Source organism: Lytechinus pictus, chromosome 11 (genome assembly GCF_037042905.1).
Source record: "Lytechinus pictus isolate F3 Inbred chromosome 11, Lp3.0, whole genome shotgun sequence".
NCBI classification, from domain to species: Eukaryota; Metazoa; Echinodermata; class Echinoidea; order Temnopleuroida; family Toxopneustidae; genus Lytechinus; species Lytechinus pictus.
Window position 1 is genome coordinate 16,625,147 of NC_087255.1, and position 22,543 is coordinate 16,647,689.

Below are 22,543 nucleotides of genomic sequence, written 5' to 3' on the forward strand. Positions count from 1 at the left end.
GCTACGCTTCATTAAAAAAAAATGTTTAATGTTTAATGTGTTGTCTTATCAATGTCACTATCGCACGGAAATCGTCTCTTCAAAAGTTTTGAAGAGATGATTTCCGTGCGATAGTGACAATGATTTTTTTATCAGTCACTAATACCCCTCCGACCATTCTGACTTGACACGCTGTAATCGCAATTCATAAACAAAACATGTTTCATAAAAAAAAACATTTCGGAACTTTTTACGTCAATTGGGAAATAGCCAATATTATATCCTAGCTTCCTTCGTGTATTATTCTGTGTTCACTGTCTACCGAAAAACTTATTTTTCACAACTCTCCTTCATCCATAGAAGTTTTACAGGTACGTATAACCATTCAAATAACTGTCGTAACATATTTTGAGTGCAGGTCTTTATAGAAACGCGATTTTATGATTAAAATTGGATAATTTCATGTTTTGAATTTAAAGTTAATTCATAATTATTCATACCAGGTCAAAGTTTTGCACAATGGAATATATACACGGCATCATGGCAGTGAAATGCATTACTGTAAATTCTTTTTTGTAAGTCTACCAACTAGCTGTTTCTTGAAGGGGACACTCAGTTCTCAAATCATGGCATACTAGTAAGTGTTTTGTATTGTGGTATATTTTTTCTAGACGACAAATGTACTGTACATGATGTCTTTCAGCAAGGCTGTGCAAAAAAAAACCAATGCTCTCGTAGACAAAAATCAAGAAATTATTGTAATATATGTAAAGGGGATTTTTTTTTCTTTGACAAGTTTTTGCTTTAGTTTTGGGGATGGGGAAAGCTTCGTTCCTCGCAGCTTCAGGTTTTCTCACAGACATAGTGCAAAATAAGAAAAAGGGAAAGGAGAAGTATAAAAGGAAGAGGATAGAATAAGGTTGATAATAAAAGGGTGATACTTGGAAACTAGAAACAATGATTTTTAGTTCATTATATAGGCCTAAAGCATAAAACTTTGCTCGCGTCTTGCTCTCGCATTGGCTGTTGAGTATGATATTAATCTGCTCAAGACGATAACATGGGGTTTGAAATATCCAGTTTTCAAGTCAATATTCTCATTTTGCTTTATCGAAATACGCATCCTGCTAATGATTGCAAAAATAAATGCTGAATATAAAGTTTAAGCTGGCGCTATGCGCTAGCATTATTTCATTAATGAGATACATATCCTCTGCATGAATTCCCACAAAAAGCCCTTAAAATGTTCTGTTTTCAGGCCAGTATATCAAATATTTTTCCGCTCGTGCTTTTCATTAGCATTATTGTTCAGTTATTTTCGCATCCCGTGCATGATTTTGAAAAGTGCTGGTCCGTTTTTAGGTCTAAATCGATATTAAAAATGCATCATTTATTTAGTGAGATCCATACCCTTCACAATTTTCTTATTTGTTAGGAATTGCTTAATGGGTTTCCTTGCCGAGTTTCGGGTTATTATATCACAACTTTCAGCTCGCACTCGCATTGTTTATTAACATACACAGCCTGGTCTCTATTTCAAACAATGCTTGTATTGCCCAGTTTTCATATCGGAATATCAAAATATCTCAGCTTGCGCTTCGCGCTCATACCCATTCTTTTCATGATTACAGTAGGTGAATAAATTGTCCCGTATTGTAGCTCTTAATCTCTCTAAAAATAAAAAAAAATAGAAGTCGCGCTTCACGCTCGCATTAACTAAAAACATTCTTGAACTGTCTGGGTCAGAATACAAAAAATGTTCAGGTCGCACATCATTTTTTTACCTAGATACCTATCCTTTACATGATTACAGATGCTCAGAACATCTAATTTTTCAGGTCCGAAAATCATCAATTTTCAGCTCACGCTTCGCTATCGCATTATTTAATTGGTGAGACATCCTCTTCATGGATGACTTAAACCAATCCTTAACACGTCTCTATTAAGATCAGTTTATCGAAATGTTCAGCTCGCGCTACGCACTGCATTAAATGTTAATAAGATACGCACAAGTTCATGGTACATTACAAACAAAAATACTCAGAATGCTTCATTTCCAGGTCTAATTACATGACATAATAAAAGAAAATAAGCTTGCGCTTCGCTCTCGCACTATTCATTTAGTATTGAGGACTAATGAGATGCGTTATCTTGAGTGTAAGGATAAAGCTAAGATGCTTTTAGTTAGGACTACCCACTCAAAATATCAACAAAAATCAGCTATTAGCGGATGATCGTGGAAAATGAGGATGACATTTTTTTTTCACCCCCCCCCCCGCCCATATGCGCAACCTGGATCCTCCCCTGAATATCGTTCAGGAATATTGTATCTGATCCAATTTCTCTTCTCGAGTTCCACCTTCCCAATGTCCAAACCAGCCTACGCTCTTGTTAACGATCAGCTTTATGTGTATGTGCCGTTTGAAATGTTTAAAGGACAAGTCCACCCCAACAAATTGATTTGATTAAAAAGAGAAAAATCCAACGAGCATAACCCTGAAAATTTCATCAAAATCGGATGTAAAATAAGAAAGTTATGACATTTTGAAATTTCGCTTAATTTCACAAAACATTTATCTGCACATCCTGGTTGGTCTGCAAATGAGGAGACTGATGACGTCATCCACTCACTATTTCTTTTGCATTTTATTATATGAAATATGAAATATTCAAATTTTCTCCTCATTGTCAAGTGAAACAGTGATCAATTCCTCCCTGAACATGTGATATTAGCATTGCTTAATATTATATGATTCAGTCAAGTCTGTCTCTATGGTCTTATCTGTAAAAAATGAAATATTGTATAATTCAAACAATAAAAAACAAAAGAAATAGTGAGTGATGGACATCATCAACCGACTCATTTGCAAGTCACTGAGTGGTGCATATCATTGTCATGTGAAAAATAAGCAAAATTTTAAAATGCCATAACTTTCTTATTTTACATCCGATTTTAATGAAATTTTTAGTGTTATGCTAGTTTGATTTTCCTCTTTTTATTCAAAACAACATTTTGCTGGGGTGGACTTGACCTTTAAATGAATCCCCATTTAATGCACAAACAAAATAGAGGTGAAGGCGGATGGAGGGCTTTGGTTGCCGAGTTCATGAAGGTTCCTTCCGGAATATGTAGGCCCAACCGTTTAGCATACAATAGAACTGTCATGAATTTTCACAGGGAAAACCCCGTACACAAATAATTTACGTTTATCAAGTTCAATGTTCAAAGTTTTATTCATATCTCCATTTCACATTTCTTTTTGTATGAAAACTAAATTTTCATATCAATTTGATTATTAAATGAATAAAAAGAACATAGAATTTCATAGATATGTAAAGTACAAACAAAGTTCTTACATAGGACGGAACATTACACAGAGTTCATATAAAGTTTCATTAATTAAGAAATTACTTATGATATCATGTCGTTTCTTCTTAAAACAATGGCTGTGAAAAGTTAAACATTTGAAGAGCCAAAGTAAAAGCATAACTTTTTGGTTGAAGGCTCCTATATGTATATGCAGTGTGAGTCTAAAACAACTATCAAGAAAATAGTTGAAGAAGGGAGATAACAATAAGCCTACATAATTGGAGTTGATTGGTACCTGGAAGAGCATAAAATAATAATTATCTCAAAGTTGAAGAGATTCTCTTCCCTCCGATTTACAATCATCATAGGTCCATGATACACTGCAGTTTTTTTTAATGAGGAAAAAACACTCAATTACCGACAAACAAGAGATTACTTTGAAATATGACCCCAGACCTCTTCATTATTGACATCTATTGGAGAGCTTTTGACAGGAAGCTCTTGAATCCTGAGACGGTCATATCCTCTCGACCTGATCATCACTTAAGTTGTGTAAGGTTAATGTACCTCTTATGTTTGTCTATCAGTTATTCCATATACAGTACATTGGATAGCCAAAGGTTCTTCAAACCATATGCCCAATTAACATTTGTGAAGAGGCTCTTGGGGCTCTGTGCTTGTCTAGTTCCTATTTTTTTTTAAATAGAAATGTGTCACCCTTCGCTAAACTAGCTTCAACCCTGTTTAGAGGTGTGACATATTGGCCCGGTTGAACCTACATTCAAATATTCTGGGGTAGATCGGCACAGATATCAGCTGGGTCGAATATGAATCAGGTCAAAAAGTGGTACAGAAAGAGTCAGTGTAACAATTTCTTGGACAAACTGTCAAGTCTGACCTTTTCTGGATCACATCTGTGTCAACGGATCAGGCTCTAAACCTTTATTGGTTACATCGTACTTCAGTGTGGCTCCTTTCTGGGTTTTTACATCTGGACTTATTAACATTGGTGACTATCCTGTGGGAGAGGGTCGAATGGCACCCCCCCCCCCCCAGACAGAAAAAAATCACACGAAGTTGCAGCCTCTGCTTATACCTGTCCATTTTTCCTTATACAAAACGAGGCAGTGAGAACCCATCGGACTTGTTTCCCAAGGTGAATCAGATATGGTATTTTTCTTATAGGGGTGGGTTTTTATTTCTTTATACATTTATACAAAAAGTACATAAATTTGTATCACGTTTTATAAACATTTTGCGAGACATATTTTTTTATCAAATTGATTACTTATTCTACCTGTATATGTTATTTTTCAGCTTCACCTTTCTTGGGATCTAAACATGGCTTGGAAAGCATGTGCTAGTTTTATTCGTCTGCTTCCTATCCTAATCGGTAAATACGCTTTCCTAATCTTGATTCCCTTAAAATAATATCCGGGTCCCGTAACACAAAGGTTAGCGATCGACCGTACGCTTGATTTTCACGATTGATTGTACATTGCAGTCAATGGAATCAATCGTAGACAAAAATGTTCTACGATCATTGCTAAGTTTTGTATTACGGGCCCCCTGGCCTTGCTTTCTAAGAGTACATTATCTGAATATTGTTTATGTGAAATTTAGTTTATTTGTCATTCCTCACAACAAATAAGATACAAATAAATATTGGGTTTTTGAAATAATTCAATTAAAAATTGGTAGAACAATTTTGACAAAAGAAGAACAGTAGAGATAGTGATTTTATAGTACAATACAGTACAGTATAGTATATAGCTTTGAAGATACACACATTAACACCTTAAGGAAGGTGAGTGTGTAATGTGAATCATCCTCAGTTAGGGTATGAACCACTTAGAAGTGTCCAGGAACTGTTTTTGGAAAACAAAATAAATCACACTATCCTCAATTATTTTCATTTGCAGCTATTGTAGCGTTTGTCCCATATTCTGTAAGTTCATCAGGTGGCACAGCGTTCGTCTTTGCACCCATGCCGAATCATCCTAACGTTATTGCGGAATCCATTATCGGCGTGATCCTTCAAGCAACTACTGACGAACCAACCACCGTGCACATAACAGTACCTGGAAGGTCATTCGAAAGACAACATACGATATCACCCAATCCTCTGACACTCTCGTTACCAAGAGATCTAATTCACCAAACGACGTCAGGTCCCATTGACTCGACAGTTCACGTCACCTCCGATAAGGCAATTACTGTTGTTCATTATAATCTTGATCCTTCAAACTCGGATTTGTTCACCGTGATTCCCTCGGAGTCTTTAGGGCAGGAATACTTTGTGGCAACAATGACTTGGGAGAGCAACCCAACGGAAGGCAGCGGTGTCGTGACATTATCAGCACTTGCAGAGATTGTCTCTGTGGAAATCCATGTAACATCTGCAGTGCAATTTGTTGACGAGACGTTTCAATCTGGAGATGTGTTTCGATACACCCTTCGCCCATTTCAGACCGTACAGCTCCTTCCACAGTTTACAGCCATCACTGGAACTAGGATCATCACAAACACATCCATCGCTGTAAGCGCAGGATCGAAATGTGCGAACGTCCCTGCGGGTGTTCAGTACTGCGATCACATAGCTGAACAACTGTCCCCGTTCAAATCATGGGGAAAGAAGTTCCTGGTGAGCCCTCTTTTTGATCGGGGCTCGGGTTATGTTTTCCAGATTGTAGCAGGTCGCGACCAAACAACTGTTCTTTATGACAACATCATTTTAAGGCTTAACATGGGGGAATTTAGGACAGTAGATATTCCATCTCAGACTATGACGTTCGTCTCTTCCGACAAACCGATAACAATCATGCAATACGCCAAAGGAAGAACAAGTGACAAAACTACTAAGAGTGACCCTTCAATGATTCGGGTTCCACCTATCGAGCAGTATGTTAGAGAGGCCATGGTCCCGGTTTATGAGTTTTCCAGGGAATCGACGTATATTGACAGCATTCATCTCGAGCTAACTGCAGAATGTGCGCAAATCGAGAACATTTCCATTTTCAAAGACCTACAACCAGTATCGGTAAGCTAAGGATAATATATTTCATAAAATTGTAAAAAATAACTCTTAAATGCTATTGTATTTTTTAGAAGACATAAAGAGCCAGTTTCATTTGTTGTTGAATTGTTATTTGAATATGGATCCCTCACACACACGCGCATGCACACCCACCCAAACACACACACCCTCTTTCCCCTCTCTGTCTCTATCTCTCTCGTTATGTATTCCAATGAAGTGACTGTGCACGATGATAGTATTTTATTCACTTACCAAAGAGAAAACAGTGACGGAAGAAGTGGGAGTTCAATGATGTTTGTATAATAGAGAACACTCTTAATCGAATCCCTATATTCACTCCAAAACGGATTATCCCTTTAATGGGATTATTTGCGACAAATGCCCTGAAACTGTGTGGAAATTCACGCTTTCAGTTTAAGAGATTCTATGGAAATAAATACTTGGGAGTAAAGGAGGTTTCGTACTCTCTAAAATTCAGGTGACCTGGATAGCCCACTACTCTATGACAGTACTGAATGGTACAATGCTGTGCTCACAATGGACCGAGGTCAGTGGCGGATCGTATCGTCTGCGAAGCGAAGAGATGACCACCGTTGAAGGGCATACATTCTTTCCAAGGTTCCGTGCTGTGGTCTACGGGACTGGCTTTGGTGAATCTTACCTATACCGCGCAGGCGCCAGTGAAAGACCTTTGACTTGCAGTGATGGTCCACTTGGAACAGCCTTAACTGGAGAACATGATTGTCCAAGTAAGAATGAGAAGAACCACGTACTATTACTTACACTCACTATACTTATCACCTGAGTGGCGAAACATATATCAATCATTTTTTTTACAGTTTGAATGCAGAAATATTCCAGATGTTCTTGTAACAATGGAGATTAAACACTAGAGTAAATTTCATCAAGTAAGAAGGGAATCGGCAAGATTAACTTCTTGATTATGATTTGAAGTTCGAAAAATAGGTCCATTCTTCGGAACTATGGGTATGGACAAATTATAAAGACAATAGACGAGCTTGTCAAAGTAGAGATACAAAAACCTAATTAAGATGTTCCATAAAAAATGAAAATAAATACATTATGATGTAATAAAACACAGCGAAAGAAATTGCGTTTCAGGGTTATAGTAACAAATAGTCTAGAACTTCCAAAAAGGATCCTTGATATGCTTTGTTGTCATGGTTGTGAAACTAAAATATTTCTTGTACTTTAAAATTTGATCCCCCAGGTCTTACAAAGTAAACTCTTTTCAAGAATGTACCTAACGGTTTGAAGTAAGCCATAACGGGTTCCGTTATTGTGCATTTAGGTTGTCATAGCGTGACTATAGTTTGGTTTATTTTTTCGAAAGGACATTGCTTTAGAATACATTTTATCATAATCTCCTTGATTCCGTGTTTATCTAGTTTTATTCAACCCTGAAATGGTATTCTTAAAAGCAACCAATCTCACAATCACTTGGGACACAAGTCCAGATAACTTTGGTCTCTTCGAAGCATGTGCAGTCTACATCACCAGCGGGGAAGGCATCAGCATGGTTGTTACCATAGCAACCCATCCACCTGTGGTCCTGTCACAACTTCATCCATACACCAAATACACGTTCTACGTAAACTGTACAAACAGCTTAGGGATCAAAGCGAGGCTGGACTTCCCTGCTCAAACTACTCTCAAAGCTGGTAACTTGAAATATCCTTTCGCTAATAGGGAGTTTTCGATGCGACGTACGGAGGTTTCAAGGACACAGTAAATGTATTGAAAATTCCCATCAAATGACAAAGGACAGCTGGGAGGAGTTTGTCGAAAATCGGTGAACCAAAAAAATAGTTTGGTCCTAAGATTGCGATAGGAAGAAAAGTTGCAAATATGTCGTCAGTCCAGAGTCAAGGACGAAACTGGTGTTTTGATCCACCAATTTTGAACAAATAATTGTTGGGCTTTATTTGTCATGAAGTTCATTTGATGACAATGCATTTGCTCTGCCATTGAACCCTCCGTCCGTCACGGAGCAAAGGATCCCAATGCCACAGTTACATAAACGAAACCGTCTCCAAACCGACCGATAGCATGTCCTTAAAAATAACGTAATATTTTTGATCTGTCTGGAGTTGGTTTGGCCAATGTGACCGAGGAACATGAGAAACATGACAGTTGTCAGATCAAGAATGACGTATTTTCTTCTTTATTGGCCGACTCGAAAGCTGAAAAGTTAGATTATCTTTGCATAAACTTTATATTCTAAATCTAGTATGTAACTGATAATTTCTATAACTTGTAATGTATAAAATGGTTATACGCAATTATTGTGTATCGCATATCACGGCCCTATGCGTTTCCAAAGGACTTGGATATTAGTCGAATTTGCTGCTCTAAAAAGTCAAGACATGACAAAAAAATGAACACAGCAGGTGTGTTTTTTATGTTTATATTTTTTTAGTATCATAATCAATGTTACCTATTTACTTTTCCTACTTCATTTTGTTTTATTTGGATTGCAACTTGTAAGTGATAATTTCCTCTCGGGTGAGGAATAATTTCCATCGCATTTTTTATTCACTTTGTAAGAACCTCATCCTCCGACTGATGTAACGATTACGGAAGTGACGCAATCATCAGCTGTTGCATCATGGAAACCACCTCTGGTTACAAATGGGAATGGAACAGTCGACGGTTATCTGGTTTTTGCAGAACTTCAGGAATGTTTATCCAGTTCATGCTTAACAGAGTTGAAAAGTAGGTTATTACTTCCTAATTTCCAACCCATTTCACTTTTCATCAAGCCCCAAATTCTTTACTTGCTAATGAAATAGATGGCATGTAACTTTTTTTATTATATGGTATATATCTCATTTCTGATTTTGTTTTTCCTTATTTAAGTTTATCATACCAGAGCGGTGAGGGAACACTTAGAACTGGACCCTTTAGCAAAATACAGAGTTATCGTCATAGCCTACAACAATGACTCAAGAATACTTCCTCCCGAAGACATACTCAACAGTTCAAACGTGACAAGCGGGGAATTCACAACATTGAAAGCTGGTAAGATGTATATATTGCAATTTTTTTTAATGTCGAAATGAGAATGCTGCGTAGCCTTTGAAAATGAATATGAAAAGAGCATTATAACCATATTTAGTCGAAGCAAGATACACAATGTTTCTTACAAGATACAAAATGTTTTCTTACTCCAGAACCGGGTCCTCCGAATAATGTAACGATCAGCGAAGTTACTGAATCGTCGGCTTTAGTCTCCTGGACACAACCCGTCTTCCACCGCGGACCCATTGACGGCTACACCGTTTATGCCATCCCAGAGAACTGTATTTCTGTCTCGTGTGAAACCGTGAAAACCAGTAGGGCATGGCGTATTTAAACATCGGGACACCTGGGTCCCATCTTACAAAGAGTTGTGCTTAAATTGATCGACCTCAAATATCTGGAAATCAATCATTTTCATCATTTTCTTGCAGGAAATTTGTAGAGAATGTCCTTTTTACACAAAGAGGAGCACACTCAATTACCTATAAACAACGATCAATGTATGAGTATATATTTAAGAAAAAAAAGATCAAACATGCTATTTATGTGTAGGCGTTGGTGGCTTTCCATAGTTGTGGTTGATCAGATCAATCGCAACTCTGTATAAAACGGGGCCCAGATTGTAATTCGGTTTGAGCATGGACCCTACCATGGTTTGAGAAAGTTCATATGGGATAAATATATTTTTTGGGGGAAAGATACATTACTGTTTTTGTTTATCTGCCTATATTCCTTGAATGGTATATATTTGTTTTGTATTATTTTGTACTTCTTGTTTTGAACAATATGTTGGCGAATGCCAGTGACGTTGCAATAAATTCAATTCAATTCATTAAATTGACTAATTAGTAGGTTGTCTTCAAAATGGTATCTTTTGCTGTTAATACTACTGTACTTTAAACATAATTTAGAAGTGGTCTTCCATCATAATAGATTGTAAATGAATTGCTTCCTTCCAAACACCGACGTTCATCTCATATGTTCTGCGCTAAGATAAAGGCCTATCTGAGGCCGAAATCAGGGCGGAAGAACACAGTCATTTATGTCAATTGGGCCTACTTACCATAAATAGAGGCCGATGTAAATGGCCATATCGCTAATAACATGATTTTTTTTAAAAGTAGAACTATATTGAAAATCGTAAAAATGGAGAATCATATATCAAATTAAAGGAGAAAATAAGGAGAACACGATGGTGTAAATCAGTTATCATGGAGACCGATGGAACTCAGTTAATTGATAGTTTAAAGTTCTCTCTCTGAATGCTTCAAACACGCAGAATTACGTCCGCGAAATTGGGGATTTTTTTATGACGTCACTTTCTGTACGAGAGGCGTGATTGGCTCTCCAACGTGAAGCTCCACTTGCATGCAAAACCTCTTGCGAGGGTACGTTTTCTCCACATTGTCACTGAATACTTCGATCCCGAAATGAAAGAAAACCCAGAATTTTAACTAGATTTGGATTTTCAAATTGATGATTATGAAGATGAAGAGAATGATGATGAAGTTTCTAGCTCTAGAAAAAACAAAGTGACGTGGATAGAGGTATACATTAGGGGAATTACGCCGGTGATGATGAGTAGGACAATTCAACTTGCAAGCCGATTCGCTACCAACACATGCAGCTGATAGCTGCTCCGCGGGTCAAATCCATGAAAATGAATCCCATCACGACCACATCCAGACAGAGTCTCTTTCTTCTATCAACAACATAATGAGAATGAAAATAATGATATAACTGTACTTACAAACAAGTGAATATATCCGAACCTAGGCTGAAGGTAAATCAACTCAAGGAATAACAGCAGACGATATGCACCGACGATGAATTTCACGTGGCTGGGAGATTGTCACTCGTTCTGTTAGATAAAATTTCTATCTCATTATTTTGACTAAATTACGAAACTCGGAGAATTAGTATTCTACATAAAAATTAAGTAACACCTGGTACTATTTTTTGAATTACGATAAAACCTTTTTGAAGCAAAGAAAATGAGGTAAATTAAAATTAGATATAAAAGAGCATCCGCCTAGCTCGCATTCGAGTGTAAACAATCAGCAAGGCGAGCACATAGAGTTGGATAAAGCTGTGCTCCAACTCTATGGGCGAGCAAGCCACTGAAGTGGAGCAAGCTGGCCATGTGCTTTTCCCTTAATTTACCACCATCCACGTCACTTTGTTTTTCTAGAGTTAGAAACTTTATCATCATTCTCTTCATCTTCATAATCATCAATTTGAAAATCCAAATCTAGATAAATTTCTGGGTTTTCTTTCAATTCATGATCGAAGTATTCAGTGTCAGTGTGGAGAAAACGTACCCTCGCAACAGGTTTTGCATGCAAGTGGAGCTTGACGTGGGAGAGCCAATCACGCCTCTCGTACAGACAGTGACGTCATCAAATTCGAGTCAATTCAGAGACCGATGCGAGCCATATTTCGGAGAGGCATTTTAGCGCTTTTTAATTGGCGATTTTCACCTTATGTATTATTTTCGTTATTTTTGAATGACCTAATGGTAATCCTCACATCATTACCTTTCCACTGATATATAATAAGGCCATATTCATAATCAATATATTTCTCCTTTAACAATGTCTTACGATTTCGATTTGTTTGGGATTTTATTTTGTGGCAGATGTGGACGCTGACGTCCTAACACATAAGTTGGTCCTGAGGCCATACCTGTCATATAAAGCCGTGGTATTAGCATTTGCTTATGAGCCACGGATATCTGTTCATACGAAGCTGAATAGTCTCCTCGCTTACAGTGAGAGTTTTACTACATTACAAACAGGTAAAATTATGATATTAATAACTTTCAAAACCTTAATGATCGAACTAAAGGACATGGAACGATTTTGGTTAAATCTTGTTTAAGGAATAGACACGAGGATACAAATACATCAAAGAAATGTCCTGGATATGTCCTGTATCAAATAAAATTAAGAAATTGCAGGCCTAATGATCAAAGACGATTTTCAAATGATAAAGAAGTAGGACCTAGATATTCACAATCTTTAATTAATATTTTCATGTTGTATTCGTTTTCTTTGTTATTCAGCTGATTAATTGAAAAAATATTCATTAATCAGATAGAAAGACAACTATCATTAAGCGATAAAAGAGTGACAGTATCGTCTCGATGTGCACAGGCTACTGTATCCGGGTAAAAAACAAATACCGGAATAAGGTCCAACATGATACAGTTGGAGTCGGATATCACTCAGAAAATAATGGACTTTAATCCGGATATCTTTTTTCTCTCTCTCTCTCTCTGAACCGGGTGTGGCGCAGACGGACCCGAGATTATTCGGCCGGTTTCAGAGAGAGTTCAAATCAACTACAATTTAAAACATCAATCTTAACCTAACCTAAATGTTCCTTTTACTAAGGGCCCCTTTGTAACCCCGGTTCCCATGTGTCAGATCTTTAAATCTCTGGATAGAAATGCAATCATATTCTCATTATACAAAACACCTTACATGAAAGAATCCCGCGCGTCATTTTTGCTATTTCTCTATTTTTTGTATTTTTCAGTTCCTATGAAACCAACGAGACCAGTCATTAATGGTGGTGTTACGGATTACAGTTTTGACATCAATGTGCCAAATTATCACAATCCAAACGGACCGATCAGGTAATATCATTAACACCGATACCTGTAATTAAATAGGGCTCTACAATACTTAAAATACAATGACCTGTACTCCAGGTCCATATTAACTTAAGCTATGGGAAGCGGAGAAAGTCAAAATTGTGTTTTACATGCTATATCATTGTGTTAACTGTGTTCATTCTCATTCTTTATTGGTGAATAAATTTAGGTTGGTTATCATTCGAAGATAATTATAAACTATTCAAATGTGAAACGACGTGAAAAAATGGAACCTGTACTGTTATAGATTTGTGTCACGATTGACTGTCCATAGTTGAACCACAACTTTAGACCAGAGTTTGAATTAAGCCAGAGTTCATCAGACCATGGACCTACTACATGATAAGACCCATCGTCACTAATATAGCAGAAAAATTATATTGCCATTTATTGATTTCGATGCAGTAGTGTGATCTATTATCACTTCAACAATGCAAATATGAAAATGTGAATTTTAATTCTGTCAACGCGGTGATGCATTTTGTCACAATCACAACAACGAAACTCTCCAAACCGACCGATGATATTACGTTATTTCAAATGATATACCATTGTACTAGCATAAACCCAGTTTCAACTCAATTCATGGAAAATATTCACATAAAACGAAAAAAGCATAATTAATGGGTACCCTACTGTGCCCTGTCAATCTTAATATCGAATTAAACTCGTTTTCCAAATACTTACTATTGCTATAATTATCTTTTAAATGTTTTAGAGCCACCAATGTCATTGAGATACTCTCCTTTTATTATGTTCGTAGAGAGACGGGTAACAGTTTGTGTTCTCTGTGTAGCCCTATGTTTGAGTCTACGGCACATCAGAACTTTGTGCTTTTATAATGTATTGTTAACTGGTTTGTAAGGCGAGCAGATATCAAGTTTGATTACAGATCATTGACTAAGTACACATTATGATAAAACGACGAATCCTAGAAGTAAAGAAAGACATTGAAACAAATGTGACCAATTAAAATTTATTTTGTAGTTTGTTAGGTCGCCCTCGTAAGAATTTAAAGTAAAATATCCCTTCTAGGTAGCATAATGCAGGCCCCCATCCCGCAGAACGAAGAGCCTTGAAAGACATCTGAAAGCCCGCAAATTAACCAGGGGCCCGTTTCATAAAGAGTTACAACTGTTGTAACTTTGCCATAATGGCAACTTCCATGGTAACAAGGCTTAGCAGCCAATCAAAATCAAGGTGTCCATGTTAGTTGCCATAATGGGAAAGATACAACAGTTGTGACTCTTTACGAAACGTGCCCCAGGTGTTTCACCAGTTTCCAAGATCACTAAAAAAAGGTGGTGTCTGTGGGGAATGGCTCCGAAAGTCACATGAAAGAACTTTAAAAGACGGATACTTCTCGTCTTGCTGGCTGAACTCTTATCATTCATAGTGATTTTTCCTTGGTCTATCTGTGGATCAATAGATCTTTCATGCAAGAAATGATCTTTCGGAAGTCGTTTGATAGACTTTCACTGGGCTTTCACGGACCTTTTAGATAATCTGCCAGGATTCTTTTAATGATCTCCGCATAAAAAGGGGGATGGTAGACTGTCGAAAGATCTTGGACAGACGAAACAAGACTTTTGAAAGTTCGCTGAGAGGCGCTGGAAGACTGATGAAACAGTGTTTTGAACTATTGTAAAAAGTTTTGGAGCAAACGAAGATCACGAAGGCTATTCAAAGACTCATTCGGAATCTTGTAAGTTAGGAGACCAACGGCCGTTTATTGAGGCCACTGAAAGATCTGTAGAAAATTTGGGAGTCTTGCAGCAGTCTTGTTTTCTGTGGAATGAGGGTTTAAATTTTTCCAAAATTGTATTAATTGTTCCACCTTAACTCTTTACCATTTTACATCTGTAACTTCTAGCTGTCTTGCGGTAATTGTTGTGCAGCTTTACGATGAGACAATGAGTATTGATTCCGATGACAATGCTTACAGCATCAACAATACAAGGGACTTCAACATTGCTAAGACTCGAATAGGAACCCCATTCAGTGTCATGGTTTTTTCTTCGTAAGTTTTGCCTATACAAATAAATATTCTCTGTTGCGCGCATATACATATGTTTCTGATAAAAAAAACATATGGTTATAAATTATAATAAAATGTTTTTTAAACAATTCACGCAATTCGAACCAACATGATCTAGCAAGTTTTAAGGATTTTTTTAAAACTTGCAGGTATATTTAATATACCTGAATAAAATAACAGTGAAACGCAAATAACTATAAATTAGTCCATATTTGATGGATATAGTTGCCAGTAAACCTTAAAACACAAAATGATGCCTAGTAATGTTCACTTTCATGTAAAGAAACTTCGGTCGAACCTTTCTCGGTAACAGTAAACAATATAATTTTACTAATAGGCCTATCACTGATTCTGTTTAATGGTTTTGATCCATATGAAATATATTAGAATTAGATATAGATGTTCATACAAATAGAGAAAGCTCTATAAACCAACCTATACTTTGATTCCCCCTAGCTTTCATTGTAGGCCTACATACATCTTAAATTCTTTTGTGTAATATGTATTTTCCAGTTGTAAATGTGAGAGTAAATGTTGGGTGCTTCGTTTGCAATCCATTCTTCTTGGTATCTAAATGAATGATGGTGCAATATATAGAACCGATGGTTACTCTTAAAAATATATATATATTCAGTATTCCAGCAGACAATGTAATCACGGTTGGCTCTCGACACGAAGTTCATTCTGAATGCAACACCTTGGGTGAAGCTGCAAGTGAAGACTCCAGAAAGCGACATGCTACTGTGAGAGGGACAACCCTACACGCCACCAACGGTCCTTTGAATCCAGACAGCTTTTACTCGTGCTTTATTCGAGTGTATTCACCTTCCCATCAAAATGGAGTAAGAAATTACCTTTGATCTTGCAATTCTCTGCTGTATTCAAATTATTTTGAAAGGCATTTACAGATAATACCAAAATATCACTGAATTCTTGAACGTCAATTTGGTAAGAGAAGACACATTATGAAGTCGTTCGTTTGAGTGGTGTTGTTTATTTTGGCAGTTTGCCCTCACATTTTAACGGATTTTAGGTCGAGGCAAGTACATTGTTGACGCACACAATATGACCCCAATTCAGAAATTTGAGAGCCATACATTTCAATAATATTTATTTTAGGGTTATGTCTTTTGAAATAAATGTTAATAATGAATAAAGCATTTATCATATTCGATTAATCTAGCAGGATCTTGGAATAAAATCCCCATAGATTCTGTATCAAATGGCGTATCGACATGATCTTGGGAAGGAAGGGGGGGTGGCTAAGTAGTACCAACATTTGTGTAATAATGGCAGTACATTTAGTACCTGTGGTATTCAAAGAAGGAGTATCACAATAGTAGTAGATTTATTATTATTAATAGTAGTAGTAGTAGTAGTAGTAGTAGTAGTAGTAGTAGTAGTAGTAGTACAAGTAGAAGTAGTGGTGGTAGTTGTTGTACTACTACTACTGAGGGTGTATTGTGACTTTTATGTGTGAAAAGACATAAGAGTGATTATGTGAGGGTGGATATTCAAATTAGTGAGTCTTAATTATTTAAGTTATTTAAGATGGAGTAGAAACACTGCTAAATGTCATTTTTTATCAAGACACTGAATAGGCGATTTATATGTATTCTGACTTGCTTATTTCTGTTACACATTTTGTTCTTATTCTTCGTTATGGTTTAATCTTATTACTGCTACAGGAGGTTTATTTCGCAAATGGACCGTTCATAAAGCCGATTCGACTGAAAGGTAACAATGATGTTCACCTTTAGGCAGTGGCGTACCTAGGATTTTCCACAGGGGGGGGGAGGGCAAAACCGTCCGCCAAAAAATTTGACAAGCAAAAAAAAAAAAAAGATCTTCAATCACAAATGAAGGATTTTGTACCAGAAAAAAATTGGACAAGCAAAAAAAAAAAAAAAAAAGGTCTTCAATCACAAATGAAGGATTTCGTACCAGAAAAAATTTGACAAGCAAAAAAAAAATTGCTTCAAGCTCGTCAGGGGGGGGGGGGCAAATAAGGTCTTTCAAGCTCGTCAGGGGGGGGGCAGGGATACGTCCTTTGCATGGGTTGTGGCTCGTCAGGTACGCTAGTGCCTTTAGGCCTATGTCTTATGCCATACACTTTGTTGGAGGTCATGTATGAGGGCAGTCATGACATCCATGTGTGTGTCTACTAATTCTTCGAAAGCATTGAAAATGTATCTTTTTCACTCTTGAAACGAACAAAAAGAGTTCCGTAAGTGATAATATTTCTGTAATTATTGTCTCTTCAACGATTGGCCTTAGTGAGTAGATCATTGTTGTCAAGTATGTTGCGTCAGGGATGGAGCGAGGAAAGTAATAATAATAATAATAATATATATATATATACACTACTCAAAAAAAGTTAAGGACCACTTTTTAAAACGTACATAAAGATTTTATACAAGGTGTTTTATTTCTGGAAATACCTCAGTACAACTGTCCTAAATGTCCTTAAACACGCTGTAATAAATTTCACGCATGGGTGGTTTCAGTTGTTGCACAATGTCTCTCGCATCACTGCACATCCTGAAAAGTGGGCCCCGAGGGGTATCAGCTACCGACATGAAGTGGTAAAAACGAATGTCTGAGTGTCTTTCAGGCAGTTCAGTAACGAGTGTGACCACCTCCTGCAGCAATAACGGCTTCACAGCGCTGTCTCATGGAGCTGATGAGGCGATTGATGTCTCTGACGTCCAGTGCATCCCATGCAGCCTCCAGAGCCACACCCAGCTGCTGCAGTCCAAGTGGATGGGCTTCGAGCTGCTCGAGACTCCTCCCCATCATGTCCCAGACGTGCTCTATCGGGTTTAAGTCCGGGGACCTCGCTGGCCACTCCATACGCTCAATCCCCTGGCCCTCAAGGAACTCGGTCACCACCCTAGCTCGGTGGGCACGGGCATTGTCATCCATGAAAATGATGTTTTGTCCCACATTTTCTGCAAATGGCACCACTATAGGTTCAAGGACCTCATCCCTGTACCTCACTCCTGTCATTGCTCCCCCTGGGACCACGTAGAGACGAGTACGGTTGGCGTAGGTGATGCCTCCCCACACCATGACGCTGCCTCCCCCATAACGGTCATGTTCTGCAATACAGGGGTCTGCAAATCTCTCTCCTGGTCGCCTCCAGACTCTCGAACGTCCATCATTGTGGTCAAGGGAAAATCTGCTCTCATCTGTGAACAGAACTCTACGCCATTGCTGTCTGGTCCATCTGACATGCTCCCGGGCCCAGTTGAGACGAATTCTTCTGTGAGCAGGGGTGAGTGGGACACACTGAGCTGGCCGTCTGGCATGCATATTGGCTCTGTGAAGTCGGTTACGGATTGTTTGAGTGGAAACAATCACTCCAGTTGCTGCAGCGAAGTCATTGTTGAGGCGGCGTGCACTGTGAAAGCGGTTGCGGAGGCTGAGATTCGTCAAGTAGCGATCATCTCTAGGGGTTGTCGAAACTGGTCGGCCACTGCGGGGTCTCTCGGAGTATAGCCCTGTCTCTCGGTGTCTTTGATTTGCTCTGCTAATGACACTGTGTGACACGCCCATCATTCTGGCTACTCTTCGCTGACTGAGGCCAGCTTCCAGCATCCCTAGGGCTCTGGCTACATCTGTTTCACTTAGGTGGTGTCTTGGCATTGCTGTTGTAGGCAAGTTGTTGATTGTACAGACTAAAGACGGAAAATGCTTTGGAAGACACTTGTCTTATGGCCCACTGCAATGATGCCAGAGACATCATGAAAGAACTGCATGTGTGAAATTGATGTCATTGTGTTTGATGGCATTCTGGACAGCTGTATCTTGGCATTGCTATTGTCAGCAAGTTGTTGATTGTAGAGACTAAAGACAGAAAATGCTTTGGAAGCCACTTTTGTACGGGCACATTGCAATGATGCAAGAGACATGAAAGAACTGCATGTGTGAAATTGATTTCATTGTGTTTGATGGCATCCTGGACAGCTGTATCTTGGCATTGCTGTTGTCAGCAATTTGTTGATTGTAGAGACTAAAGACAGAAAATGCATTTGAATCCACATTTGTACCACTTCACAATGGGCCCACTTTTCAGGATATGCAATAATGCGAGAGACATCATGCAACAACCAGTTTCGACAACCCCTAGAGATGATCGCTACTTGACGAATCTCAGCCTCCGCAACCGCTTTCACAGTGCACGCCGCCTCAACAATGACTTCGCTGCAGCAACTGGAGTGATTGTTTCCACTCAAACAATCCGTAACCGACTTCACAGAGCCAATATGCATGCCAGACGGCCAGCTCAGTGTGTCCCACTCACCCCTGCTCACAGAAGAATTCGTCTCAACTGGGCCCGGGAGCATGTCAGATGGACCAGACAGCAATGGCGTAGAGTTCTGTTCACAGATGAGAGCAGATTTTCCCTTGACCACAATGATGGACGTTCGAGAGTCTGGAGGCGACCAGGAGAGAGATTTGCAGACCCCTGTATTGCAGAGCATGACCGTTATGGGGGAGGCAGCGTCATGGTGTGGGGAGGCATCTCCTACGCCAACCGTACTCGTCTCTACGTGGTCCCAGGGGGAGCAATGGCAGGAGTGAGGTACAGGGATGAGGTCCTTGAACCTATAGTGGTGCCATTTGCAGAAAATGTGGGACAAAACATCATTTTCATGGATGACATTGCCCGTGCCCACCGAGCTAGGGTGGTGACCGAGTTCCTTGAGGGCCAGGGGATTGAGCGTATGGAGTGGCCAGCGAGGTCCCCGGACTTAAACCCGATAGAGCACGTCTGGGACATGATGGGGAGGAGTCTCGAGCAGCTCGAAGCCCATCCACTTGGACTGCAGCAGCTGGGTGTGGCTCTGGAGGCTGCATGGGATGCACTGGACGTCAGAGACATCAATCGCCTCATCAGCTCCATGAGACAGCGCTGTGAAGCCGTTATTGCTGCAGGAGGTGGTCACACTCGTTACTGAACTGCCTGAAAGACACTCAGACATTCGTTTTTACCACTTCATGTCGGTAGCTGATACCCCTCGGGGCCCACTTTTCAGGATGTGCAGTGATGCGAGAGACATTGTGCAACAACTGAAACCACCCATGCGTGAAATTGATTACAGCGTGTTTAAGGACATTTAGGACAGTTGTACTGAGGTATTTCCAGAAATAAAACACCTTGTATAAAATCTTTATGTACGTTTTAAAAAGTGGTCCTTAACTTTTTTTGAGTAGTGTATATATATATATATATATATATATATATATATATATATATATATATATATAGTAATTGCTGGATATATACAGCGCTTTTTCACATCATTATCCAATCTATTTCATGACGGCGTGCATATAACCGTTTGCAAAAAAAATTATGGCTAAACCCTAAAATTCAATAGCTTCATTATTTTTATTAGATTTTTATGACATTTTTATGGAATTTTAATTGTTATGCTCAGTGAATTTCAGTCTCTTCAGTCAGAATACCCTTCAACAATGGATTGCATGCATTCCATGTATTTGAATAGAATTTTTAATATAAGTATTATTATTCTCTTTTTTTTTGTATTCATCATTAAAGTTCCCGTTAGCGGCACTGTTACGGCTGTAGTCATCTGCACGGTAGTTGTAGTTCTTCTTGTTATCTGCGTGATCGTGGTACTGATTTGTAAAAGGTAAATCAAGTCTTATTTCGTTTTGATTAAGATTATTGTTCTTTTCAAACAGAATCGCATGTTTATATATTTGTTTGTTTTTTAAGTTAAAATGAGACACGAGCGATGGAAAAAAGATGACCTGGTTGCGATACTTACAATGAAACGCTGTAGAAAAATCACTTTTATTATCATTAAGATGTATATCTCTTCGACTATTATCTGTAAATTAGACAGAAAATATCGAAAAATAACCCAGAGGTACCCTTAATTTGATTTCATTTAAAAAATAAATCTTTTAGAAACAATAAAATAATATCTTAAAGGAGTGGAAAATGTGAATTTTGACAAGTAAATAAAGGAATTTCCAGTATGGACATTAAATATTCAATTTGAATTATTTGAATTTAATTAAATTTTCTAAGTTTTATATTTTCTTACTTTTATGAAGAGCCAACTGATAAGGTATTTATTTGTATTATGAGTCTAGTTAACAGAAAATGATAGTTTTCTCAGAGAGTTCTTTATTTCTTTTTCCCCGATTTTTATCCTAGATATCGACAGAGAAGGGCTCATAATCCCACCTCAGCATCAGCTGCCTTCACATTTCGAAGATGCACGGACGCCTTACCCACTAGTCCACGTGGTACCCGTGGAAATCAACACTTTGATCATGATTATACCACTGGGACGACTGCTCCTGATTATACCTTGCTTGATAAGAAGCCGGATCCTGTGCAACCATCTATTTATCAAAACATTAATGATGATGTTGTTGAAGGAGAATATGAGTTCATGATATACAAAGGGGGCCCCAAGGGTTCTCCTTAAAGGTCAAGTCCACCCCAGAAAAATGTTTATTTGAATATTAAGAGAAAAATCAAACTAGCATAACGCTGAAAATTTCATCAAAATTGGATGTAAAATAAGAAAGTTATGACATTTTAAACTTTTGCTTATTTTTCACATAACAGTTATATGCACAACTCAGTGACATGCAAATGAGACAGTCGATGATGTCCCTCACTCACTATTTCTTTTGTTTTTTATTGTGTAAATTATACAATATTTCATTTTTTACAGATTTGACAATAAGGACCAACTTGACTGAACCATAGAGTATTAAAACAAAGCTAATTCCACATGTTCAGTAAGGAATTAATCTTTGTCTCATTTGACAATGAGGAGAAAATTAGACTATTTCATATTTCATATAATAAAATACAAAAGAAATAGTGAGTGGACGATGTCACCAGATTCCTCATTTGCATACTGACCAGGATGTGCATATTACTGTTTTGTGAAATCAAGCGAAACTTTAAAATGTCATAAATTTCTTATTTTACATCCAATTTTGATGAAATATTCAGAGTTATGTTTGTTGGATTTTTCTCTTTTTATTCAAATCAACTTTTTGTTTGGATGGACATGTCCTTTAACTGAGAAGAAAGCAAAATTTATTGTAAAGTAATTGTAAACTAAGTCACCAGCATGTAGTAGTATAATTTCCCATAATGTCGATCTGGCGGGTGTTTCATAGAGCTGATCGTTACAAATGACTTTACACGCGCCTGGTTACCCCAGGGGCAGATCCGGGATCTCCAAAAGGGGGGGGGCATTCTTTGTAGGAAAATTTGAAAACGCCCCCCCCCAAAAAAAAAAAAAAAAAAAAAAAAAAAATTGACAAGCAAAAAAAAATTGGCTTTCACATTTTGGCCTGCGTAAAATTTAACACCCCCCCCCCCATTGGTGATGAATGATATTCCAATTAAAATAATTTACTGTGACTCTCAAAAGGGGGCACACTTGTGTATGAACTGTATATTTACATTAAAAT

The 22,543-nt window shown here is 38.0% G+C and overlaps 1 protein-coding gene across 1 annotated transcript; it reads left to right on the forward strand.

Moving 5' to 3' along the window:
• Positions 1-90: 90 nt before the first annotated feature.
• On the forward strand, positions 91-22,449 carry LOC129271866 (uncharacterized). Its single transcript, XM_054909123.2, has 15 exons — positions 91-350; positions 4,607-4,682; positions 5,212-6,329; positions 6,805-7,075; positions 7,736-8,008; positions 8,895-9,062; positions 9,207-9,368; positions 9,521-9,682; positions 12,007-12,165; positions 12,909-13,008; positions 14,900-15,046; positions 15,699-15,906; positions 16,753-16,801; positions 20,634-20,727; positions 21,261-22,449. Exons 2-15 carry the CDS (start codon positions 4,631-4,633, stop codon positions 21,535-21,537), a joined length of 3,240 nt encoding a protein of 1,079 aa, XP_054765098.2. The 5' UTR covers positions 91-350; positions 4,607-4,630; the 3' UTR covers positions 21,538-22,449.
• The last annotated feature ends 94 nt before the right edge of the window (positions 22,450-22,543 follow it).

Bases quoted from the DNA above. Each gene is read 5' to 3' on its own strand.
- LOC129271866 (XM_054909123.2), top strand. From the start codon at position 4,631: ATGGCTTGGAAAGCATGTGCTAGTTTTATTCGTCTGCTTCCTATCCTA. The intron at 7,076-7,735 runs GTAAGAATGAGA...GTGTTTATCTAG, and splicing joins TGGAGAACATGATTGTCCAA to TTTTATTCAACCCTGAAATG. The intron at 13,009-14,899 runs GTAATATCATTA...TGTAACTTCTAG, and splicing joins AATCCAAACGGACCGATCAG to CTGTCTTGCGGTAATTGTTG.